We start from the raw sequence: 27,474 nt of genomic DNA on the forward strand, positions 1-27,474 counted from the left end.
GGTGCCATTGCCTTCTCGGAAAGCTTAGACAACTCTTCACAATTTCACAAGCAGCTGCGCACAGCTGGTAGAGACCAGAACCTTCTCCGTCGTGCCTCAGGCTTTTCGGAGGCATTACTCTGACAACCAATCATGGAGCTTGGCTTCGGACCCAGGACCAATCAGTGGCCTCACCTCCCGCCCCGCCCTGCCCCGCCCTCCGAGTCCTGGCGTGAGGAGCGTGAGGCCTCGCCATGTTTCAAGGGCAGCGGGGTTGGTTCTGTGGCAGCGTCAGCCACGACCTGAGGCAGTTTTGGGGTAGGAGGTTGGGCAGCAGGGGTGGGTGAAGTGGTGAGGAGAGCACCGCCCCTCCCTCTGGTACCTTGGCCCCAGGGCACTTGCTGGGCTCACCCTGTGCTCTTGCCTCCACAGTGGCTGAAGGGGGGACTATCAGTGACCCGAGGGCCGCCGACTTCTTGTTCAGCTGCGATGCCTCACACCCAGACACGCTGAGGTACCTGAAGGTCACCTGGGGGTACCTTTGGGGACATGAGGAACTAGGAGTTGTCGCTGGCAGTTGCTGTCGGCTAGTAAATATTGATTATAGGAAGAGACTGGAAACGAACAAATTCAGTCCGGTGTGGATGTGTGGGGAGGGGGAGGGGCAGGCTCAGAAATAGCTCACAGTCCCTTTTTTCTGCCGCTAAGGCCTGGCCTCCTACCCACTCCTCAAGTCTTTTCCCGACTTCAGGTTGTGTTTTTCCAGCAGACTTTCCCACATCCGTGTGATGCCTTGTAGAACTCTCCTGTTCAGTATATTTAAGCCAGATCTGATTGCCTGTTACCTTAAACGTTGTGTTCTGAAAATGTTGGTAATTTTTTGAGTAATAACTCCTACTCCCATTAGTCTATTAATTAATCCAATTAATCCAAGGTCAAACACCGTGTTCCGTGCTCCTGTAAATGTTCTTTGTTCTTGCTGCCACTATTTTAGTACACACCGTAAACTGCCTCTTGCCCTGATATCACAGGAACTTTCTGGGAGGTTGCTCTGACTCTGTCCACCAGTGAGCCCCCTTAACCTTGCAGTGGGATTATGTTTACGGAACAGAGGTCTGATCACGGTTCTGGCTCCCTCCCTTTCTCACCCCTTCACCCCCCACCTTCCAGTCTCTTGATCACCTACAGATAATTCTGTTTCCATTCATTTATTCTTTCTTTTGAAATGTTGAATACATTCTTGTTTATTTCATAACCTAAATTATTTCCTTTCTCCTAGAATATATCAGAGTCTTGATTACATAGAAGATAATGCTACAGTTTTTCACGCCTACTATCTCTCTGCTGTAGCCAATGCTGAAATAAAAAACTCGGTGGCTTTAGGTCATTTCATTCTTCCTCCTGCAAGCCTGCAAAAAGGTTAGCAAAGATCTTTAATCGCTCCGAAACTCCGAAATCCAGCTATGTCATTCAGCTTTACTGATATTTGTTCTTCATCAGAGCTTTTTGTTTTATATCATTTAATATAAATAGAAAAGCATGTACTTTGGATCAGATTGCCTTGGGTGTGTATTCTCGATTTGTTTATCATTCAGTCTTATATTAACCGAGCTCCTACTGTGCCACGTTTCAACCAAGGCGCTGGGGATTCAGTGGTAAATAAGACTGATGCAAATATTGTCCTCACATTGTTCACTGGTGAGAATCCAGCACTTAACTAGTTTTTGTGGCCTCCAGCAATTTCTCCCCAGTTGTTTTGAGGATAATATATTAAGTAATCTGACCTGTGAGTATATAATAAACGCTCATTGCTAGTTTTGACTCTCACCGTTATTTTTTCTGTTTTTTTCCTCCACTGATATTTCAAGATTCATCGTGATAATAAATCCATGTGTTTGTATTGTTTTTATATTATTTAAAGTACTTGCACATTATTTCAGCAACTGTATGAAGTAAAGAGCAAATGAATAAATTGCTTCTGAGATTTGTTCTTTCAGTTTTCCCTGCTAGGAACACACATTCTTAGCCTGTTCTGTCCAAATCCTACTATCCCATTTTTTAGATCTTCTTATTACCCAGTTCTTGATGTATTTCTTGATGTGTAGGTGTCCATCCCTAGAAAGACAGACTGAAAATAGTACAAATTCCCAGCGAGCAGTATTTAAAAAAAGAAACAACTTGAAAAATATTTCTGTAGAATAGCTTTGGGAACTTCAAGGATTGGCTTTCTTCCATAGTTGATGTCCTGGCAAAACCTAGTTGTAACTTAAAAAAGAAATTGTTCTAAGTGGTTACGCAAATATATTAATAACTGGATAGGAGAATTGATTTACTTAAAATCAGTGAATACCTACCTTCAGGGAGCTTATATTATGGAATGACTATCTGATCTAAGTTATCACTCCTATTAAATCTTTGAGTTTAACAACTGACATTAAAATGTATTCGACTTAAAAAAAATCCATTTTAAATGAAAACATGCTCCTTTTAAAAAATTTAAAGTATGCATTATCATTCACCTAGACTGGGATTGTCTAGTAAAAGCAAGAAAGGCAAATGTAAGCAACATACTAATTTTAGGTTTCCTAACACCCACAAGTTAATAAAAAAAGATGAAATTCATATTAAGAATATGTTTTATTTAACATAGCTAGAATATTATTTCAATATATAATCAGTATAAAATTATTGATAAATTTTTGTGTTCTTTTTTTTTTGATTCCAGGGTTTATTTTAAACTTTCAGCACATCTCAAGTTGGACTGACTACACATTTCAAATATGTACCTACATTTATCTAGGTAGCTTAGGTCTAGAGGAATCTAGACAGCTTAGGTCTAGAGGAATGTTAACATTTTTATCCTTGAGTGGGCTACTGTGGAAACCTGAGATCATTAATTTAAGATGTCAGTCCTTTGACATGCTGAACATTGTAGAATTCCTGCACTATCATGCCCAATAGACATGTTGCTCACCCTACCTTCTTTTAACAAACTAAACTATTGAATTATTTAAAGTGAAAGTGAAGTCGCTCAGTCGTGTCTGACTCTTTGCGACCCGTGGACTGTAGCCCACAAAGCTCCTCCGTCCATGGGGTTCTCCAGGCAAGAATACTGGAGTGGGTTGCCATTTCCTTCTCCAAATTTGAATTATTTAAGCACTCCACAAATTCAGGAATTTTATGCCTTTTATTTTGACTGGACAGTTATCTTTATTAATGCTTGGCCTAAACACACTGACACCTTATGAAAATACCATAGCAGAAAAAGTTTAGAACAATGATTTACATAATGCATTGGAATCATCTGGAATTTGTTAGAAATGCAAGTTTCCAGCTTCTCCTCAACAATCTGGTTCAATAGGAGTCCTCATTTTAAACAAATATCTCAGGTACTTTTGATACAAGTGGAATAATGCCGACCTAAAAATTTGAAACCTAAACAAAATTCAGTGAATTCTACAAAGTTACTATTTGAAAAATAATATTGGATTTATTTTTATTACTACAGAAATAAGGAGAAAAATTGGTAGTTTTATTTGGGAACAAGACCAACATTTTCTGATAGAAAAGGTAAGAGTAAATTAAGGTATACAGTTTATACAGAATATACAGTTTAAACAAAAAATTTGAAAGTGTAATCTTTAAAATATGTACTAGTGATGTGTTTGGAGAAGGCAATGGCACCCCATTCCAGTACTCGTGCCTGGAAAATCCCATGGATGGAGGAGCCTGGTAGGCTGCAGTCCATGGGGTCGCTAGGAGTCGGACACGACTGAGCGACTTCCCTTTCAATTTTCACTTTTGTGCATTGGAGAAGGAAATGGCAACCCACTCCAGTGTTCTTGCCTGGAGAATCCCAGGGACGGGGGAGCCTGGTGGGCTGCGGTCTCTGAGGTCGCACAGAGTCGGACACAACTGAAGCGACTTAGCAGCAGCAGTGATGTGTTAGTTCCAGTGACCCAGAGTAAGAAATTTAGACGGCATGTTTTTATTGAACATTGTCTCATTTGGCATTGTTTTTACACTAGTAACATTAGTGAAATTGAGATTTTTGTATGAATAAAATAAAAAGCTTGAAAGTTTGCCTCAGTAATATTAAGGGAATAATAGGTACACAGTATTTACCAGTTCTTTGCTGCCAGTGTAGATGCTATCTGATTAATTTCTTGTTGTAGTATTTGTTAAATGTTATGAGTAATACCTCAATAAATGTATGCAATACTGTAAATTTTTTAACTTTTGCCATCCTGCCTCACATTTGCCATGTTTTTTATTCACTTCAGAATCTTTATGCAAAGGCAAAATTGGTATAAGAATTTATCCAAAAAGAATAATGATGGTGATGGATTATAATACTTAAATTTTTTTTTTAAATCCATGATTCCACAGTTATACTCCAAAGCATAAAGAAAGAAAAAAAAAGAACAGAGGAACAAAAGGAGGAAAAAAGGCAGAAAGTAAAGAGGGAAGGAGGGAAGTAAAAGATGGGGTAGGAAAAATTTCCTTTTAGAATAAAAGGTGATAAATGTAGAAAGGATGATAGGGTAGAAAATTTGCACTTTACCACTCCCAATAAAATAGTTGATTTAGGCAAGGGCCATAAATGGATGCTAAAATCATTATCTAAAATGATCACCTCACAGATTACTTATTAATTACAAAGGCAAGCATTGCTTATACTTTTACAATGGAGGGATCTGGCAGACAGCGTCTTAACCAACTGATCAAATTTAGCATCACCAATTTGAAACAACCTCTTGTTATGTTCAGCTCAATGTGATATAATAAAAAGGACACAGTATAGGGAATTCCGGAGAAGGCAATGGCACCCCACTCCAGTACTCTTGCCTGGAAAATCCCATGGACGGAGGAGCCTGGTAGGCTCTAGTCCATGGGATTGCTAAGAGTCGGGCATGACTGAGCGACTTCACTTTCACTTTTCGCTTTCATGCATTGGAGAAGGAAATGGCAACCCACTCCGGTGTTCTTGCCTGGAGAATCCCAGGGACAGAGGAGCCTGGTCGGCTGACGTCTATGGGGTTGCACAGAGTCAGACACGACTGAAGTGACTTAGCATAGCATAGCATAGGGAATTCCCTGGCAGTCCAGTAGGACGCAGCACTCTTATTGCTGAGGGCCCAGATTCAATCCTTGGTCGTAGAAATAAGATTCCAGGAGCTGCCAAAGCAACATTAAGAAAACACAGTATTATCTTGTGTTCTTGTTCAAGGTTCTGAATTTAATTATGAGCAAATACTCAAATCCTTGACTTGTTAGAGTGTTCCTGGGACATAAATGGTGGTAGAATGGTTATTATTTGATAATAATTATTGAGTATACCAAAAGACCCTTGAAGACCATTACTCTGTTTTAGAAATGAGAAGACTGAGATAAGAAGGTAAGACCTCTGACTTAGTTCACATAGCCAGATATTAGTAAAGTGGAACCAAATTTTCTCAGCTCCAGCCCAATCCAGTGTTTCTTTAATGTATTAGTAGCATATGCCTGTATTGACTGTTGACTCTAGAAATTGTATGATTATATGATAAGGGATTTTGTTCTTTCAAATACTGATTGATATTGAATATTAACTAATTATAATAACACAACCATGGAATTTGTAAGTAGAAGTTACCTCTTTTAATGGCAATAGCAAGGGTAAATCTGGAAAGTAATTTGGGAAACATTATTATTGTTTAGAGTGGGCTTGCAACCTATATATAGAAATTTCCTAATGGAATATTATGTAAATATGTTATAGATACCAGAATCTGAGGTCTGTCAACTTTAACATAATCTTTTGGAAAAGCTTTATATATGTTTATTTTGTAACTCTTTTGTAACTCCATAGCTAAATGTTTCACTTTAATTTTGAAGGGATAACAATTTGTTCAACTTACTTCATATTTTTGATTTGTAACTTGCAGGATGCCTAGGAATTTTCATGTTGAGGATTTTAAGAAAGTTTAAATCAATAACACTTTTTTTGGCTTTTTTTTTTTTTAAACCAAAGAGTTATATGACCACATTAGGGAAAATTTCAAAAATCAATAAGAATAAAATCAGTCAGTTTTACTATCTAATACAAGTATAGCTTATATTTTTAAAATCCAGGTCTCCTTTCTTTATGTATCTCTAAAAATAGATAATTCTGTGTGTGTATATACAAAATTTTGTGAGTTTTTCCTATGAAACGAAATGGAATGGGTCTGAATTTGTAGATACTTTTGTGACTGTTGGTATATATATATTGCCAATTTACTTTTAAAAAAAATGATATTGATTGCATGATTGGTATGGCTGATTTTTTTAAATGTGATTTTTTTTTGCTATCCACAGCATGATGAAGTAACATCAAATGAACTAAAGGTCTTTAGGGAAAGCAGTGTACTAGCAACAGATCACAAGAAAGACTTATCCAAAAGGTACTGAATTTGTATACTTCACTGATTTGTATACTTCATTCAGTATACACACCTTTGAACACTGTGTCTTAATCTCATTTAATCTTCAGTCTTCTTATGACATTGGTATCATTATCACCATTTTACAGAAATTGCCATTTTACAGAAAAAGAGATCAAGTATAGGTCAGTTCAGTTCAGTTGCTCAGTCGTGTCCAATTCTTTGCGACCTCATGGACTGCAGCACACCAGGCTTCCCTGTCCATCACCAACTCCCGGAGTTTACTCAAACTCATGTCCATAGAATCGGTGATGCCATCCAACCATCTCATCCTCTGCCGTCCCCTTCTCCTCCTGCCTTCAATCTTTCCCAGCATCAAGGTTCTTTTCTAGTGAGTCAGTTCTTTGCATCAGGTGGCCAAAGTATTGGAGGTTCAGCGTCAGCATCAGTCCTTCCAATGAATATTCAGGACTGATTTCCTTTAGGATTGACTGTTGGATCTCCTTGTAGCCTAAGGGACTCTCAAGAGTCTTATCCAACACCACAGTTCAAAAGCATAAGTTCTTCGGCACTCAGCCTTCTTTATAGTCCAGCTCTCACATCCATACATGGCTGCTGGAAAACCATAGCTTTGACTAGACAAACATTTGTCGGCAAAGTAATGTCTCTGCTTTTTAATATGGTGTCTAGGTTGGTCATAGTTTTTTTTCCAAGGAGCAAGAATCTTTTAATTTCATGGCCGCAGTCACCATCTGCAGTGATTTTGGAGCCCCCCAAAATAATGTCTGTCACTGTTTCCATTGTTTCCCCATCTATTTGCCATGAAGGATGGGCCTGGATGCCATGATCTTAGTTTTCTGAATGTTGAGTTTTAAGCCAACATTTTCACTCTCCTCTTTCACTTTCATCAAGAGACTCTTTAGTTCTTCACTTTTCTGCCATAAGGGTGGTGTCAACTGCGTATCTGAGGTTATTGGTATTTCTCCCAGTAATCTTGATTCCAGCTTGTGCTTCATCCAGCCCATCATTTCTCATGATGTACTCTGTATATAAGTTAACTAAACAGGGTGACAATATTCAGCCTTAACGTACTTTCCCAATTTGGAACCAGTCTGTTGTTCCATGTCCGGTTCTAGCTGTACTTCTGGACCTGCAGATACATTTTTCAGGAGGCAGGTCAGGTGGTCTGGTATTCCCATCTCTTGAAGAATTTTCCACAGATTTTTGTGATCCACACAGTCAAAGGCTTTGGTGTAGTCAATAAAGCAAATGTTTTTCTGGAACTCTCTTGCTTTTTTGATCCAGTGGATGTTGGCAATTTGATCTCTGGTTCGTCTGCCTTTTCTAAATCCAGCTTGAACATCTGGAAGTTCATGGTTCATGTACTGTTGGAGAATTTTGAGCATTACTTTGCTAGCATGTGAGATGAGTGCAATTGTGTGATAGTTTGAACATCCTTTGGCATTGCCTTTCTTTGGGACTGGAATGAAAACTGACCTTTTCCAGTCCTGTGGCCACTGCTGAGTTTTCCAGATTTGCTGGCATATTGAGCCCTCATAGATCAGTTTTTAAAGAATCTGCCTGCAATGCAGGAGACCCTGGTTCGATTCCTGGGTCTGGAAGATCCTCTGGAGAAGGGATAGGCTACCCATTCCAGTGTTCTTGGGCTTCCCTCGTGGCTCAGCTGGTAAAGAACTTGCCTGCAGTGTGGGAGACCTGGGTTCGATCCCTGGTTGGGAAGATCCCCTGGAGAAGGGAAAGGCTACCCACTCCAGTATTCTGGCCTGGAGAATTCGAGGGACAGTCCATGGAATCTCAAAGAGTTGGACATGACTGAGTGACTTTCACTCACACAGTCACTGAGTGCAGCACTTTCACTGCATCATCTTTTAGGATTTAAAATAGCACAACTGTAATTTCATCACCTCCACTGGCTTTGCTTGTAGTGATGTTTCCTAAGGCTCACTTGACTTCACGTTCCAGGATGTCTGGCTCTAGGTGAGTGATCACACCATCATGGTTATCTGGGTCACTAGATCTTTTTTATATACTTTTTCTGTGTATTGGTGCCACCTCTTCTTAATATCTTCTGCTTCTGTTAGGTCCATACCATTTCTGTCCTTTATTGTGCCCTTCTTTGCATGAAATGTTCCCTTGGGATCTCTAATTTTCTTGAAGAAATCTCTAGTCTTTTCCATTCTGTTGTTTTCCTCTAATTTATCATTGATCACTAAGGAAGGCTTTCTTATCTCTCCTTGCTATTCTTTGGAACTCTGCATTCAAATGGGTATATCTTTCCTTTTCTCCTTTGCCTTTTACTTCCTCAGACAACCATTTTGCCTTTTTTGCATTTCTTTTTATTGGGGATGATCTTGATCGCTGCCTCCTGTACAATGTCATGAACCTCTGTTCATCATTCTTCAGGCAGTCTGTCTATCAGATCTAATCCCTTAAATCTGTTGGTCACTTCCACTGTATAAGATTTAGGTCATACCTGAATGGTCTAGTGGTTTTCCCTGCTTTCTTCCATTTAGGTCTGAATTTTGCAATAAGGAGTTCATGATCTGAGCCACATTCAGCTCCTAGTCTTATTTTTGCTGACTATATAGAGCTTCTCCATTTTCACCTGCAAAGAATATAATCAGTCTGATTTTGGTGTTGACCATCTGGTGATGTCCATGTGTAGAGTCTTCTCTTGTGTTGTTGGAAGAGGGTGTTTGCTATGACAAGTATGTTGTCTTGGCACAACTGTTTTAGCCTTTGCCCTGCTTCATTTTGTACTCCAAGACCAAACTTGCCTGTTACTCCAGGTATCTCTTGATTTTCTACTTTTGCATTCCTGAAATGAAAAGGACATCTTTTTTGGGTGTTCATTCCAGAAGGTCTTGTAGGTTTCATAGAACCGTTCAACTTCAGCTTCTTCAGCATTAGTGGTTGGGGCATAGACTTGGATTACTGTGATATTGAATGGTTTGCCTTGGAAATGAAAAGAGATCATTCTGTTGTTTTTTGGATTGCATCCAAGTACTGCATTTTGGACTCTTTTATTGACTTTGATGGCTACTCCATTTCTTCTAAGGGATTCTTGCCCATAATAGTAGATATAATGGTCATCTGAGTTTAATTCACCCATTCCAGTCCATTTTAGTTCACTGATTCCTAAAATGTCAATATTCACTCGTATCATGTTTGACTACTTCCAATTTACCTTGAATCATGGACCTAACATTCCAGGTTCCTATGCAATATTGTTCTTTACAGCATTGGACTTTACTTTCATCACTAGTCACATTCACAACTGGGTGTTGTTTTTGGTTTGGCTCTGTCTCTTCATTCTTTCTGGAGTTATTTCTCCACTGTTCTCCAATAACATATTGGGCACCTACTGACCTGGGGAGTTCATCTTTCAGTGTCCTATCTTTTTGCCTTTTCATACTGTTCCTGGGTTCATGAGGCAAGAGTACTGAAGTGGTTTGCCATTCCCTTCTCCAGTGGACCACATTTTGTCAGAACTCTCCACCATGACCCATCTGTATAGGGTGGCCCTACACAGCATGGCTCATAGTTTTATTGAGTTAGACAGGGCTTTGGTCCATGTGGTCAGTTTGATTAGTTTTCTGTGATTATGGTTTTCATTCTATCTGCCCTCTGATGGATAAGGATAAGGGGCTTATGGGAGCTTCCTGATGGAAGAGACTGACTGAGGGGGAAACTGGGTCCTGTTCTGATGGGCACAGCTGTGTTCCCTCCTTGGGTATGGCTAAGCCCTCTTGGAGGAGGTCGCCATTAACCCTACCACAGAGTGGCCAGAACTTACACAGGACTGGGGAACTGACTCTTGGAGGGCACAAACAAAACTTTGAGCACACCAGGACCCAGGAGAAAGGAGCAGTGACCCCACAAGAGACTGACCCAGACTTGCCTGTGAGTGTCGTGGCATCTCTGGCGGAGGTGTGGGTCAGTGGTGGTGTGCAGCAGGGTCAGGGGCACTGAGTGCGGCAGTGTGTGCATGACCCTTCTGAAGGAGGTCACTGTTATCCTCATCACCTCCACCATAGACTGGCCTCAGGTCAAACAACAGGGAGGGAACACAAGTGTAGGTAGATGAAGTAATTTCCCCAAAGTCACACAAACTTTTAATAAGTGAGGAGAAGCAGGATTTTAACTGGGTCAGTCTAATTCCAGAACCCATGCATTTAACCATATTATGCTAGACTATCCTTACAGAAAAGAAACAGGATTTTTTTGATTACTGTGATATTATTTTAAAATGTATATAATATAATAAGGAAATAAACTAAATATTAGTAATTTTATTAGGATTGGAGGATTAGGAAGAGGATTTCCCTCTTTTCCAAATTGTGTATAATGTGGCTACTTTGGCTTAAGAAATAAAAGTTATATTTTAAAAGACAAACAAACATGGACTTGGCATTGTGTTAGGGCTAATCTGTGAGATGCACCTTTCTTTCAGGCTTATTCACTATCTAGTCCCAATACTATATTTTCCACTTCAGTGGTTTCTAGATGTTCATAGGGAGCATTAACTATTTAAAGTATGGGATTTAGCTGCTGAAATAAAATGATCTTTCTTCAATATAAAAATTAATGAGTTTAATTTATATAGTGTAGTTTTTTTACCTTCAAGTTTTTTCCCATAATATTTTCTTGTTCCTTTTGTACCTCCTATATAGTTTTCCTTAATTTGATATACATTGTTATCTGATGTAGCACAAAGTTGTGTATTTAATTTTAGTGAACTATTGCTTCATGGTCCCGTGACTTATAGATAATCCACCACTTAAGTTTGAATATCCATATTCTAGGTCTTTGTATTAAAAAGCAGAGACATGACTTTGCCAACAGAGGTCCGTCTAGTCAAGGCTATGATTTTTCCAGTAGTCATGTATGGATGTGAGAGTTGGACTATAAAGAAAGCTGAGCACCGAAGAACTGATGCTTTTGAACTGTGATGTTGGAGAAGACTCTTGAGAGTCCTTGGACTGCAAGGAGATCCAACCAGTGCATCCTAAAGGAAATCGGTCCTGAATACTCATTGGAAGGACTGATGCTGAAGCTGAATCTCCAATACTTTGGCCACCTGATGCAAAGAGCTGACTCATTTGAAAAGACCCTGATGCTGGGAAAGATTGAGGGCAGGAGGAGAAGGGGATGACAGAGGATGAAGTGGTTGGATGGCATTACCGACTCGATGGACATGGGTTTGGGTAGACTCCGGGAGTTGGTGATGGACAGGGAGGCCTGGCATGCTGTGGTTCATGGGATCGCAAAGAGTTGAACATGACTGAGCGACTGAACTGAACTGAACTGAATCTCTATTCATAGAACTCCTTTGAACTTGTTATCCTTTTTGAGATAAGAAACTGGTAAGGTTAGGAAGAAAAATGAAATTGAAAAGTTGAGACCATGAAGATATTAAGGAATTAGTAAAGGAGAGAAGAGTTATCCTAAGTGACCTTGTAAGAGAAGAATCGGAAAAGGAAATTTTTTCTTACTTTATTTTTTTCAGTTTTATATATTTATTTTCTTTACAATATTGTATTGGTTTTGCCGAGTCTGCCATGGGTGTACATGTGTTCCCCATCCTGAACCCTCCTCCCACCTCCCTCCCCATCCCATCCCTCTGGTTCATCCCCTGCACCATCCGCGAGCACCCTGTATCATGCATCGAACCTTGACTGGCGATTCATTTCACATATGATAATTTACATGTTTCAATGCCATTCTCCCATATCATCCTGCCCTCGCCCTCTCCCACAGAGTCCAAAAGACTGTTCTATACATCTGTGTCTCTTTTGCTGTCTCGCATACAAGGTTATTGTTACCATCTTTCTAAATTCCATATATATGCGTTAGTATACTGTATTGGTGTTTTTCTTTCTGGCTTACTTCAGTCTGTATAATAGGCTCCAGTTTCATCCACCTCATTAGAACTGATTCAAGTGTATTCTTTTTAATGGCTGAGTAATATTCCATCGTGTATATGTACCACAGCTTTCTTATCCATCTGCTGATGGACATCTAGGTTGCTTCCATGTCCTGGCTATTATAAACAGTGCTACGATGAACATTGGGGTACACGTGTCTCTTTAAATTCTGGTTTCCTCAGTGTGTATGCCCACAGTGGGATTTCTGGGTCATAAGGCAGTTCTGTTTCTAGTTTTTTAAGGAATCTCCACACTGTTCTCCATAGTGGCTGCACTAGTTTGCATTCCCACCAACAGTGTAAGAGGGTTCCCTTTTCTCCACACCCTCTCCAGCGTTTATTGCTTGTTGACTTGATTCGCAGCCATTGTGACTGGCATGAAATGGTACCTCATTGTGGTTTTGATTTGCATTTCTCTGATAATGAGTGATGTTGAGCATCTTTTCATGTGTTTGTTAGCCATCTGTATGTCTTTGGAGAAATGTGTGTTTAGTTCTTTGGCCCACGTTTTGATTGGGTCATTTATTTTTTCTGGAATTGAGCTGCAGGAGTTGCTTATGTATTTTTTAGATTAATTTGTCTGTTGCTTAATTTGCTATTATTTTCTCCCATTCTGAAGGCTGTCTTTTCACCTTGCTTATAGTTTTCTTTGTTGTGCAGAAGGTTTTAAGTTTAATTAGGTCCCATTTGTTTATTTTTGCTTTTATTTCCAATATTCTGGGAGGTGGGTCATAGAGGATCCTGCTGTGATTTATGTCGGAGAGTGTTTTGCCTATGTTCTCCTCTAGGAGTTTTATAGTTTCTGGTCTTACATTGAGATCTTTAATCCATTTTGAGTTTATTTTTGTGTATGGTGTTAGAAAGTGTTCTAGTTTCATTCTTTTACAAGTTGTTGACCAGTTTTCCCAGCACCACTTGTTAAAGAGATTGTCTTTTCTCCATTATATATTCTTGCCTCCTTTGTTGAAGATACGGTGTCCATAGGTGCATGGATTTATCTTTGGGCTTTCTATTTTGTTCCATTGATCTATATTTCTGTCTTTGTGCCAGTACCATACTGTCTTGATGACTGTGGCTTTGTAGTAGAGACTGAAGTCAGGCAGGTTGATTCCTCCAGTTCCATTCTTCTTTCTCAAGACTGCTTTGGCTATTTGTGGTTTTTTGTATTTCCATACAAATTTTGAAATTATTTGTTCTAGTTCTTTGAAAAATACTGTTGGTAGCTTGATAGGGATTGCATTGAATCTATAGATTGCTTTGGGTAGTACACTCATTTTCACTATATTGATTCTTCTGAACAAGGTATATTTCTCCCTCTATGTGTGTCATCTTTGGTTTCTTGCACCAGTGTTTTATAGTTTTCTATATATAGGTCTTTTGTTTCTTTAGGTAGATATATTCCTAAGTATTTTATTCTTTTTGTTGCAATGGTGAATGGAATTGTTTCCTTAATTTCTCTTTCTGTTTTCTCATTGTTAGTGTATAGGAATGCAAGGGATTTCTGTGTGTTGATTTTATATCCTGACTTTACTATATTCATTGATTAGCTCTAGTAATTTTCTGGTGGAGTCTTTCGGGTTTTCTATGTAGAGGATCATGTCATCTGCAAACAGTGAGAGTTTTACTTCTTCTTTTCCAATCTGGATTCCTTTTATTTCTTTCTCTGCTCTGATTGCTGTGGGCAAAACTTCCAAAACTATGTTGAATAGTAGTGATGAGAGTGGGCACCCTTGTCTTTTTCTTAACTTTAGGAGAAATGCTTTCAATTTTTCACCATTGAGGATAATGTTTGCTGTGGGTTTATCATATATAGCTTTTATTATGTTGAGGTATGTTCCTTCTATTCCTGCTTTCTGAGGGGTCTTTTATCATAAATAGATGTTGAATTTTATCAAAGGCTTTCTCTGCATCTATTGAGATAATCATATGGTTTTTATTTTTCAATTTGTTAATGTAGTGTATTACATTGATTGGTTTGTGGATATTGAAGAATCCTTGCATCCCTGGGATAAAGCCCATTTGGTCATGATGTATGATCTTTTTAATATGTTGTTGGATTCTGTTTGCTAGAATTTTGTTAAGAATTTTTGCATCTATGTTCATCAGTGATATTGGCCTGTAGTTTTCTTTTTTGTGTCATCTTTGTCAGGTTTTGGTATTAGGGTGATGGTGGCCTCATAGAATGAGTTTGGCAATTTACCTTCCTCTGGAATTTTCTGGAAGAGTTTGAGTAGGATAGGTGATGGCTCTTTAAATTTTTGGTAGACTTCAGCTGTGAAGCTGTCTGGACCTGGGCTTTTTTTTGTTGGAAGATTTCTGATTACAGTTTCAATTTCCGTGGTTGTGATGAGTCTGTTAAGATTTTCTGTTTATTCCTGGTTCAGTTTTGGAAAGTTGTACTTTTCTAAGAATTTGTCCATTTCTTCCAAGTTGTCCATTTTATTGGCAAATAGTTGCTGATAATAGTCTCTTATGATCCTTTGTATTTCTGTGTTGTCTATTGTGAGCCCTTCATTTTCATTTCTAATTTTGTTGATTTGATTTTTCTCCCTTTTTTTCTTGATGAGTCTGGCTAATGGTTTGTCAATTTTATTTATCTTCTCAAAGAACCAGCTTTTGGCTCTGTTGATTTTTGCTACGGTCCCCTTTGTTTCTTTTCATTTACTTCTGCCCTAATTTTTAAGATTTCTTTCCTTCTACTAACCCTGGGGTTCTTCATTTCTTCCTTTTCTAGTTGCTTTAGGTGTAGAGTTAGGTTATTTATTTGACTTTTTTCTTGTTTCTTGAGGTAAGCCTGTATTGCTCTGAATCTTCCCTTTGCTGCTGCTACTGCTAAGTCACTTCAGTCGTGTCTGACTCTGTGCGACCCCACAGATGGCAGCCCACCAGGCTCCCCCGTCCCTGGCATTCTCCAGGCAAGAACACTGGAGTGGGTTGCCATTTCCTTCTCCAATGAATGAAAGTGAAAAAATAAAGTGAAGTTGCTCAGTCGTGTCCGACTCCTAGTGACCCCATGGACTGCAGCCCACCAGGACCCTCGGTCCATGGGATTTTCCAGGCAAGAGTACTGGAGTGGGTTGCCATTGCCTTCTCCGGAATCTTCCCCTTAGCACTGCTTTTACAGTGTCCCATAGGTTTTGGGTTGTTGTGTTTTCATTTCTATGCATATTTTGATTTATTTTTTGACTTCTTCTATGATTTGTTGGTTATTCAGCAGCGTGTTGTTCAGCCTCCATATGTTGGAATTTTTAATAGTTTTTCTTTTGTAATTGACATCTAATCTTACTGCATTGTTGTCAGAAAAGATGATTGGAATGATTTCATTTTTTTGAATTCACCAAGGCTAGATTTATGGCCTAGGATGTGATCTATCCTGGAGAAGGTTCTGGTATGCTTGAGAAAAAGGTGAAATTCATTGTTTTGGGGTGAAATGTCCTATAGATATCAATTAGGTCTAACTGGTCTATTGTATCATTTAAAGTTTGTGTTTCCTTGTTAATTTTCTGCTTAGTTGATCTATCCATAGGTGTGAGTGGGGTATTAAAGTCTCCCACTATTATTGTGTTATTGTTAATTTCCCCTTTCATACTTGTTAGCATTTGTCTTAGATATTGCGGTGCTCCTATGTTGGGTGCATATATATTTATAATTGTTATATATTCTTCTTGGGTTGATCCTTTGATCATTATGCAGTGTCCATCTTTGTCTGTTTTTACAGCCTTTGTTTTAAAGTCTATTTTGTCTGATATGAGTATTGCTACTCCTGTTTTCTTTTGGTCTCTATTTGCATGGAATATCTTTTTCCAGCCCTTTACTTTCAGTCTGTATGTGTCCTTGTTTTGAGGTGGGTCTCTTGTACACAACATATATAGGGGTCTTGTTTTTGTATCCATTCAGCCAGTCTTTGTCTTTTGGTTGGGGCATTCAACCCATTTACATTTAAGGTAATTATTGATAAGTATGATCCCATTGCCATTTACTTTATTGTTTTGGGTTCAAGTTTATACACCTTTTCTGTGTTTCCTGTGTAGAGAAAATCCTTTGGCATTTGTTGGAGAGCTGGTTTGATGCTGCTGAATTCTCTCAGCTTTTGCTTGTCTATAAAGCTTTTGATTTCTTTTTCATATTTGGATGGAATCCTTGCTGGGTACAGTAATATGGGCTTTAGGTTATTTTCTTTCATCACTTTAAGTATGTCTTGCCATTCCCTTCTGGCCTGAAGAGTTTCTATAGAAAAATCAGCTGTTATCCTTATGGGAATCCCCTTGTGTGTTATTTGTTGTTTTTCCCTTGCTGCTTTTAATATTTGTTCTTGTGTTTGATCTTTGTTAATTTGATTAATATGTGTCTTTGGGTGTTTTGCCTTGGATTTATCCTGTTTGGAACTCTCTGGCTTTCTTGGACTTGGGTGATTATTTCCTTCCCCATTTTAGGGAAATTTTCAACTATTATCTCCTCAAGTATTTTCTCATGGTCTTTCTTTTTGTCTTCTTCTTCTGGGACTCCTATGATTCAAATGTTGGGGCATTTAACATTGTCCCAGAGGTCTCTGAGACTGTCCTCATTTCTTTTAATGCTTTTTTCTTTTTTCCTTTCTGTTTCATTTATTTCTACCCTTCTATCTTCTACCTCTTATTTTCACAGCTATTTGTAAGGCCTCCCCAGACAGCCATTTTGCTTTTTTGCATTTCTTTTCCATGGGGATGGTCTTGATCCCTGTCTCCTGTACAATGTCACAAACCTCTGTCCATAGTTCATCAGGCACTCTATCTATCAGATCAAGTCCCTGAAATCTATTTCTCACTTCCACTGTATAATCATAAGGAATTTGATTTAGGTCATACCTGAATGGTCTAGTAGTTTTCCCTATTTTCTTCAATTTAAGTCTGAATTTGGCAATAAGGAGTTCATGATCTGAGCCACAGTCAGCTCCCAGTCTTGTTTCTGCTGACTATATAGAGCTTCTCCATCTTTGGCTGCAAAGAATATAATCAATCTGATTTTGGTGTTGACCATCTGGTGATGTCCATGTGTAGAGTTTTCTCTTGCGTTGTTGGAAGAGGGTGCTTGCTATGACCAGTGCATTTTCTTGGCAGAACGCTATTAGTCTTTGCCCTGCTTCATTCTGTATTCGAAGGCAAAATTTGCCTGGTACCCCAGGTGTTTCTTGACTGCCTACTTTTGCATTCCAGTCCCCTATAATGAAAAGGACATCTTTTTTGGGTGTTAGTTCTAAAAGGTCTTGTAGGTCTTCATAGAACCGTTCAACTTCAGCTTCTTCAGTGTTACTGGTTGCGGCATAAACTTGGATTACTGTGATATTGAATGGTTTGCCTTGGAAATGAAAGAGATCATTCTATCATTTTTGAGATTGCATCCAAGTACTGCATTTTGGACTCTCTTGTTTACCATGATGGCTACTCCATTTCTTCTAAGGGATTCCTGCCCACAGTAGTGGATATAATGGTCATCTGAGTTGAATTTACCCTTTCCAGTCCATTTTAGTTCACTGATTCCTAGAATGTCGAGGTTCACTCTTGCCATCTCCTGTTTGACCACTTCCAATTTGCCTTGATTCATGGACCTAACATTCCAGGTTCCTATGCAATATTGCCCTTCACTGCATCGGACCTTGCTTCTATTACCAGTCACACCCACAACTGGGTATTGTTTTTGCTTTGACTCCATCCCTTCATTCTTTCAGGAGTTATTTCTCCACTGATCTCCAGTAGCATATTGGGCACCTTTGACCTGGGAAGTTCATCTTTCAGTGTCCTATCATTTTGCCTTTTCATACTGTTCATGGGGTTCTCAAGGCAAGAATACTGAAGTGGTTTGCCATTCCCTTCACCAGTAGACCACATTCTGTCAGGAAAAGAAATGCAAAAAAGCAAAATGGCTTCTGGGGAGGCCTTACAAATAGCTGTGAAAACAGGAGAATCAAAAAGCAAAGGAGAAAAGGAAAGATATAAGCATGTGAATGCAGAGTTCCAAAGAATAGCAAGGAGAGATAAGAAAGCCTTCCTCAGCCATCAATGCAAAGAAACAGAGGAAAACAACAGAATGGGAAAGACTAGAGATCTCTTCAACAAAATTAGAGATACCAAGGGAACATTTCATGCAAAGATGGGCTCGATAAAGGACAGAAATGGTATGGACCTAACAGAAGCAGAAGATATTAAGAAGAGATGGCAAGAATACACAGAAGAACTGTACAAAAAAAATCTTCACGACCCAGATAGTCACGATGGTGTGATCACTGACCTAGAGCCAGACATCCTGGAATGTGAAGTCAAGTGGGCCTTAGAAAGCATCACTATGAACAAAGCTAGTGGAGGTGATGGAATTCCAGTTGAGCTATTTCAAATCCTGAAAGATGATGCTGTGAAAGTGCTGCACTCAATATGTCAGCAAATGTGGAAAACTCAGCAGAGGCCACAAGACTGGAAAAAGTCAGTTTTCATTCCAATCCCAAAGAAAGGCAATGCCAAAGAATGCTCAAACTACCGCACAGTTGCACTCATCTCACACGCTAGTAAAGTAATGCTCAAAATTCTCCAAGCCAGGCTTCAGCAATATGTGAACCGTGAACTTCTGGATGTTCAAGCTGGTTTTAGAAAAAGCAGAGGAACCAGAGATCAAGTTGCCAACATCTGCTGGATCATGGAAAAAGCAAGAGAATTCCAGGAAAACATCTATGTCTGCTTTATTGACTATGCCAAAGCCTTTGACTGTGTGGATCACAATAAACTGTGGAAAAGTCTGAAAGAGATGGGAGTACCAGACCACCTGACCTGCCTCTTGAGAAACCTATATGCAGGTCAGGAAGCAACGGTTAGAAGTGGACATGGAACAACAGACTGGTTCGAAATAGGAAAAAGAGTACGTCAAGACTGTATATTGTCACCCTGATTATTTAACTTCTCAGCAGAGTACATCATGAGAAACGCTGGGCTTGGAATAAGCACAAGCTGGAATCAAGATTACCGGGAGAAATATCATTAACCTCAGATATGCAGATGACACCACCCTTAGGGCAGAAAGTGAAGAGGAACTCAAAAGCCTCTAGATTAAAGTGAAAGAGGAGACTGAAAAAGTTGGCTTAAAACTCAATATTCAGAAAACGAAGATCATGGCATCTGGTCCCATCATCACTTCATGGGAAATAGATGGGGAAACAGTGGAAACAGTGTCAGACTTTATTTTTTGGGGCTCCAAAATCAGCGCAGATTGTGATAGTAGCCATGAAATTAAAAGACGCTTACTCCTTGGAAGAAAAGCTATGACCACCCTAGATAGCATATTGAAAAGCAGAGACATTACTTTGCCAACAAGGGTCCATCTAGTCAAGGCTATGGTTTTCCAGTGGTCATGTATGGATGTGAAAGTTGAACTGTGAAGAAAGCTAAGTGCCGAAGAATTGATGCTTTTGAACTGTGGTGTTGGAGAAGACTCTTGAGAGTCCCTTGGACTGCAAGGATATCCAAACCAGTCCATTTAAAGGAGATCAGTCCTGGGTGTTCATTGGAAGGACTGATGCTAAAGCTGAAACTCCATTACTTTGGACACCTCATGCGCAGAGTGACTCATTGGAAAAGACTCTGATGCTTGGAGGGATTGGGGGCAGTAGGAGAAGGGGACAACAGAGGATGAGATGGTTGGATGGCATCACTGACTCGATGGACATGAGTTTGTGTGAACTCTGGGAGTTGGTGACGGACAGGGAGGCCTGGCATGCTGCAGTTCATGAGGTTGCAGAGTCAGACACGACTGAGCGACTGAACTGAACTGATCTTCTACCTCATTTATCCTATCTTCTGCCTCTGTTATTCTACCGTTGCTTCCCTGCAGAGTACTTTTGATCTCATTTATTGAATTATTCATTATATATTGACTCTTTTTTTTTTCTTCTAGGTCCTTGTTAAACCTTTCTTGCATCTTCTCTATCCTTGTCTCCAGGTTATTTATCTGTAACTCCATTTGTTTTCAAGATTTTTGGATCATTTTCACTATAATTAATCAGAATTCTTTATCAGGTAGATTCCCTATCTCTTCCTCTTTTGTTTGGTTTGGTGGGCATTTATCCTGTTCCTTTACCTGCTGGGTATTTCTCTGCCTTTTCATCTTGTGTATATTGCTGTGTTTGTGGGTGGCCTTTCTGTATTCTGGCAATTTGTGGTTCCTCTTTATTGTGGAGGTTCCTTGCTGTGGGTTGGGCTGGATGGGTGGGTTGTCAAGGTTTCCTGGTCAGGGAAGCTTGTGTTGGTGTTCTGGTGGGTGGAGCTGGATTTCTTCTCTCTGAAGTGCAATTAAGTGTCCAGTAATGAGTTTTGAGATATCAACGGCTTTGGTGTGACTTTGGGCAGCCTGTATATTGAAGCTCAGGGCTATGTTCCTGTGTTGCTGGAGAATTTGAGTGGTATGTCTTGCTCTGGAACTTTTTGGCTCTTGGGTGGTGCTTGGTTTCAGTGTAGGTATGGAGGCATTTGATGAGCTCCTATCGATTAATGTTCCCTGGATTCAGGAGTTCTCTGGTGTTCTCAAGATTTGGACTTAAGCCTCCTGCCTCTGGTTTTCAGTCTTATTCTTACAGTAGCCTCAAGACTTCTCCATCTATACAGCACCAGTGATAAAACATCTAGGTTAATGATGAAAAGTTTCTCCACAGTGAGGGACACCTGGAGAGGTACACAGAGTTACACAGAGAAGAGAAGAGGGAGGAAGGAGATAGAGGTGACCAGGAGGAGAAGAGGGGGAATCAAAAGAGGAGAGAGCGAGCTAGCCAGTAATCACTTCCCTATGTGCTCTCCTGATGTTCAAACTGGTTTTAGAAAAGGCAGAGGAACCAGAGATCAAATTGCCAACATCTGCTGGATCATAGAAAAGGCAAGAGAGTCCCAGAAAAACATCTCTTTCTGCTTTATCGACTATGCCAAAGCCTTTGACTGTGTGGATCACAATAAACTGTGGAAAATTCTGAAAGAGATGGGACTACCAGACCACCTGACCTGCCTCTTGAGAAATCTGTATGCAGGTCAGGAAGCAACAGTTAGAACTGGACATGGAACAACAGACTGGTTCCAAGTAGGAAAAGGTGTTTGTCAAGGCTGTATATTGTCACTCTGTTTATTTAACTTATATGCAGAGTACATCATGAGAAACGCTGGACTGGAAGAAACACAAACTGGAATCAAGATTGCTGGGAGAAATATCAATAACCTCAGATATGCAGATGACACCACCCTTAGGGCAGGAAGTGAAGAGGAACTCAAAAGCCTCTTGATGAAAGTGAAAGTGGAGAGTGAAAAAGTTGGCTTAAAGCTCAACATTCAGAAAACGAAGATCATGGCATCCGGTCCCATCACTTCATGGGAAATAGATGGGGAAACAGTGGAAACAGTGTCAGACTTTATTTTTCTGGGCTCCAAAATCACTGCAGATGGTGACTGCAGCCATGAATTAAAAGACGCTTACTCCTTGGAAGGAAAGTTATGACCAACCTAGATAGCATATTCAAAAGCAGAGACATTACTTTGCCAACAAAGGTTCATCTAGTCAAGGCTATGGTTTTTCCTGTGGTCATGTATGGATGTGAGAGTTGGACTGTGAAGGAGGCTGAGCACCAAAGAATTGATGCTTTTGAACTGTGGTGTTGGAGAAGACTCTTGAGAGTCCCTTGGACTGCAAGGAGATCCAATCAGTCCATTCTGAAGGAGATCAGCCCTGGGATTTCTTTGGAAGGAATGATGCTAAAGCTGAAACTCCAGTACTTTGGCCACCTCATGTGAAGAGTTGACTCATTGGAAAAGACTCTGATGCTGGGAGGGATTGGGGGCAGGAGGAGAAGGGGACGACAGAGGATGAGATGGCTGGATGGCATCACGGACTCGATGGACATGAGTCTGAGTGAACTCCGGGAGTTGGTGATGGGACAGGGAAGCCTGGCGTGCTGCAATTCATGGGATCGCAAAGAGTCGGACACGACTGAGCGACTGATCTGATCTGATCTGATCTGATGTGCTCTCCACAGTCTGGACCACTTAGAGATGTTCACGGAGTTACACAAAGAAGAGAAGAGGGAGGAAGGAGACAGGGGTGATCAGGAGGATAAAAGGGGGAATCAACAGGAAAGAGACAGATCCAGCCAGTAATCTGTTCCCTAAGTGTTCTCCACAGCCTGGAACACACAAAGAGATTCACTGAGTTGGGTAGAGAAGAAAAGGGGGAGGGGGGAGATAGAGGCAACCTGGTGGAGAAAAAGGAGTTTAAAACGGGAGAGAACAGTCAGGCCAGTGATCTCACTCTCACGTAAAAATGGGTACCGAAGATCGTGTTCTTAAAGGTAGAAAGTTGATAACAAATACCAAAAAGCAAAGATTAAAAATCTAGAGTAGAGATTAGATTCTCAAAAATACAGTATTAACAGAAAACAAAACAACAAAGTCACAAAAGTTATGAAATATATATGTGAAGTTTGCTTTAAAAATATGGTCTTTTTTTTTGCAAGGTAATAGGTTATAAAAGTGAAAATTAAAGGAGTAATAGGGGACTTAAAAGAAAAATTTTTAATTTAAAAATTGATAATAAAAATATATCTAGGACTTTCTCTGGAGCTGTTCCAGACAGTGTGGGGTCACTTCATTTTCTGATAGTTCCATGGTCCAGCTTGTACTTCTCAAGGTCTATAGGCCCCTTCCTATGTGGTCAGTGCTAACCTACAGGGTTTTAATCTATGGCACCTGTCACTTCCAAAGCGGTTCCCTCTGTTTATTTTAGCTTCTTCTGTTAGCTGGTCTCCTCAGTGTCTAATTTCTGTCTTGACACAAGGTGGGGCAGTGGTGGTCACTTTTTTTAGGCTCACTTGTTCAGTCGTGCTGTGGGGAGGTAGGAACACTGCAAACAAATATCACTGGCATGTGCTCACAGTGATTCAGTCACGCTGGGTTTGACCCTGCTCACAGCGTGTGTGCTTTCCCAGTCTACACTGCTCAGGCTCTAGGTTGCTCTGCTGGGAACTGTCTGATGCTGGCCCTGGATTGCATGGCACAACCCAGGTCTAAGCTGCTCAGGTTCAGGTTCTCGGGTACTCCACAAAGGTGCAGACTCGGTTGGGCCTGCGTTATGTGCCCGTCCCAGTTCCGAGTGGCTTAAGTGACCAGGTGCTTGGCGAGCACAGTTGCCCCCAGTTGAAGGCTATGACTTATCCCCTCCCCCGTCCCAGCCGCTTGGTTTTCTGGGTGTACAATGGGCGTGCCTTCTCAGGTGTGCCCTGTGTCTCTTCTGGGGAGCTGATCTCTGCTGTGACCCTCCTGGCGAATGTTGACCATCCAGAATCCCAAGAAGTCTTGGTTAGCAACAAAGTCTGCTTGCAGTTTGGTATGGGATGCCTCTCTGGGGCTGCGATTGCCCCCTTCCGGCTCTGGCTGCCCTCACCTGTCTGTCTCCGGTGGGGGATGGGCCGGTCCACAGCCGGCTAGCTCTGCTCAGTCCTTTGTTCTGTGAGTGGGCCTTTGTTCTGGCGGTGTCTTAGATTAAGGCTTTTATAGTTATCCCGCAGTCTGGGTTACTATCTCAAGCTAGTTCCCTCAGATTGCTCTCGGGGCATTCAGGCCCAGTCCTTGCCCAAAGCAATGCAGCCTGCGCCTCTCTGTGCAGCCCACGCTTGCTAGTGGGGTTGCCAACATCTGGGCTGCTGCTCTGTTGGGAGTTGCTGTAATCTGTGGGTTTTAATTATTTATTTTTCCTCCCGGTTATTTTGACTTCTGAGATTCCAAGGCTCACCACAGACCCGCCGGAGAGAGTGTTTCCTGGTGTTTGGAAACTTTTTTTTTTTTTTTAAGTATACATTTATTTATTTTAATTGGAGGTTAATTACTTTACAATATTGTATTGGTTTTGCCATACATCAACATGAATCCGCCACAGGTATACACGTGTTCCCCATCCTGAAGCCCCCTCCCTTCTCCCTCCCCGTACCATCCCTCTGGGTGGGATGATTTGGGAGAATGGCATTGGAACTTCTCTCTTTTTTAAGACTCCCTTCCCGGGAGGGATCTCCTTCCCTACCTCTTTTGTCTCTCTTTTTATCTTTTGTCCTACCTCCTTTTGAAGACAATGGGCTGCCTTTCTGGGTGCCTGATGTCCTCTGCCAGCATTCAGAAGTTGTTTTGTGGAATTTACTCAGCATTCAAATGTTCTTTCGATGAATTTGTGGGAGAGAAAGTGGGCTCCCTGTCCTATTCCTCCACCATCTTAGGACCGCCTCCAGGAAATAGAGATTAAAAAGTAACTCCCAGTGATTCACTTGACTAGAGAAGATAACAGATGTGTTTTTTTTTTTTTTCCTTCAAGAAATGGTTGTCCTGCAAAATGCAGAACCATAAGGAAAAGATTGATAATATGACTACCAAAACTATTTTAAACTTGTACCTGGAAATAGAAATATAAACCAAGTTAAAAGAAAAATATATACTTGAAAAAACATTTGACAAAAGCTGTTTTCCTTAATATACAAAGAGAGCTTACAAATCTGGGGGAAATATGTCTAATATTTTCCAGTAACAACAAAATAACAACAAAAATAAAGGTAGATGTCTTTCTTTGTGGAACCACCAGAGCGTGTAATATTGAACACTGAATGGTGAATTAGTTATTGAACACGTGCCAAATGAAAGACATTTATGAGCTAAGCCATTCACAGTATTTCATTTGATTCTCACAACTCTATAAGATAGATAAATAGTATTAGCCTTGTTTTACAATTGAGGAAACAGGTTCAGAGAGTTAAATAATTCGCCCGGTATTATGTAAGTAGTGAAGGTAATTCGAAACCAATTCTAGAGTCCAAACTCTTAATCATTGTGCTGTTTTTCTTTCCCAGTATGTTCCCAAATCTTCTGAAAATGGCATGAATTTTTGCTTATTTTTCTTGTTCTTGTTTTATAATAAATGTAATGCATCTAGTTTGACAAAATGGAAAATACTAACAACAACAACAACAAGAATAAAGAAAATTTAAATTGTAAGCAAACCCACCACTCAGATAACCACCATCAACATTAGTACATTTCTTGCTAGTTTTATACAGATACTCACATTAAATGGGCTTACCAGGTGGCACTAGTGGTAAAGAATCCACCTGGCAATGCAGGAGATGTAAGAGACATGGGTTCCATCCCTAGGTCAGGAAGATCCCCTGGAGGAGGGCATGGCAACCCACTCTAGTATTCTTGCCTGGAGAATCTCATGGACAGAGGAGGCTGGTGGTTGAGAAACCAGACACATGAGCATAGACGTCCATAGGATTGCAAAGAGTTGGACATGACTGAAGCGAGTTCCATGTACACATTAAGTAGAGTTGAGGTCGGACAGCAGAGAGTCTGTGTCTTGATTTTCTGTTTATTATTGTATGGGCAGTTCCCCATTTTGAAAAACCTTATTTGATATTATGTCTGTAATGGCTGTATTGGCATTTAATCTTATTGTCTGTTTAACCACCTCCCTTTAAATTAAAAAAAATTTATAGTTTGCTATTCTCATAGCACCTTCATAAATATCTTTTTAAAAATAAATCTTTCTCCACTTTTTAGATAATTTTCTTTTTGTTTTTTTTGGCTGCACCATGTTGCTTCCAGGATCTTCGTTTCTTGACCAGCTACTTGGCAGTGAAAGTACAGAGTCCTAACCACTGGACAGCCATGAAATTCCCTAGATAATTTTCTTAATGTAAATTCTCAGATGTGGATTTTATGATATTAATGAAACATGAATGTTTTTAAAGGCCATGATGCCTATTGTTAGTTGCTTCCCATAAAAGTAAAAATTTAAAAATCCCACCAGTGTTTGTCTCACTGCATCCTCATCAGTATATTAATAAGTCTTGTGCTAACTTAATAGATGAAAAATAGGTTCTTGGTTTAATTTGCATTTTTATTAGATTACTAGTAGGTTTGAATCTTTTTTATTAGCATTTTACATGTCCTTTTCTATGACTTATTTTTACCCTTTCCTCATTTTCTACTGGGAGTCTTACTGTTTTTCTTATCAACTTGTCTGATACCTTTATATAATAGCTATATTATACTTTTTGTCACATTGCCACATATCCAGTTTGTCACATTGTTTCCTCAGATGTTTATCTGTCTTATATTTTTTGGAGACATAAGTTTTGAATTTTTACATTGTTAAACTAATCACTTTTCTTTTTCTTTTACTGCTTTTATGTCCAGAAAAGTCCTTTCCCATTTAGATATCAAATAGGTTTTTTATTCTGCAGATATTCATTTTGTATATGGTATATGTTAACAGTTGAAGATCAAAATTTATTTCTGTCTTACAAATAAGTTTCCACCAGTTTTTTTAAAGTCATAAACACCTCTGTTTATTGAACACAAACTTGGTGAGCAATGGTGCCAATAGTTTTTATCCATACCTCAAATAACTGTCACAGAAAATGTAAAATTCACTGCTCTTTCCCCATTTTTAGACTTCTACCAGTTTTTTAGAATAAATCTATCTCCAGCTGATGTGTGATTTTCTTTGTCGTATGTTGTTTTTAATATGTCTGGAGATCTGTTTTTAGGCTATGCTCTATTTCATAAATCTGTGGATTTGTTTTGATATTCTTCTAAGTTATATAACTTAAATACAATATTCTTTTAAGTTATTTAACTTTATGTATTTTAATGCCTGACAAGGCATGTAAATACTAAACTCATTGCTGTCCTTTTAAAAATCTTTTCCTTAGTTCTTCATGCCTACTTATTATTTTCTATTGTCAAATTTTATTTTTAATAGATAATATATTCATATGGTTCAAAATTCAAGATACACAAAAGGGGAAACTATGAAATATACTCTTACCTCTGATGCAGGGTAGCTCCTCTCGGCCACTGCCCCTGCCCTTGGGCACGGGGTAGCTTGTCTCGGCCACTGCCTCTGCCAACCTAGATAGCATATTAAAAAGCAGAGACATTACTTTGCCAACAAAGGTCCGTCTAGTCAAGGCTATGGTTTTTCCAGTGGTCATGTATGGATGTGAGAGTTGGACTATAAAGAAAGCTGAGTGCAGAAGAATTGATGCTTTTTAACTGTGGAGAAGTTCACAGTTGATGCTTTTGTTGGAGAAGACTCTTGAGAGTCCCT

The 27,474-nt window shown here is 39.7% G+C and overlaps 1 protein-coding gene across 1 annotated transcript in view; it reads left to right on the forward strand.

The window, feature by feature from the left end:
* Nucleotides 1-211: 211 nt before the first annotated feature.
* TERB2 (telomere repeat binding bouquet formation protein 2) overlaps nucleotides 212-27,474 on the forward strand; it is a 43,949-nt gene continuing 16,686 nt past the window's right edge. The window contains exons 1-5 of the mRNA XM_027552839.1: nucleotides 212-297; nucleotides 412-493; nucleotides 1,259-1,398; nucleotides 3,488-3,549; nucleotides 6,319-6,404. Of these exons, the coding sequence (XP_027408640.1) occupies nucleotides 234-297; nucleotides 412-493; nucleotides 1,259-1,398; nucleotides 3,488-3,549; nucleotides 6,319-6,404 (434 nt within the window). The 5' untranslated portion in view covers nucleotides 212-233. The remainder of the gene's footprint in view (nucleotides 298-411; nucleotides 494-1,258; nucleotides 1,399-3,487; nucleotides 3,550-6,318; nucleotides 6,405-27,474) is intronic.

Source organism: Bos indicus x Bos taurus, chromosome 10, assembly GCF_003369695.1.
Source record: "Bos indicus x Bos taurus breed Angus x Brahman F1 hybrid chromosome 10, Bos_hybrid_MaternalHap_v2.0, whole genome shotgun sequence".
In the NCBI taxonomy this organism is placed as follows: domain Eukaryota; kingdom Metazoa; phylum Chordata; class Mammalia; order Artiodactyla; family Bovidae; genus Bos; species Bos indicus x Bos taurus.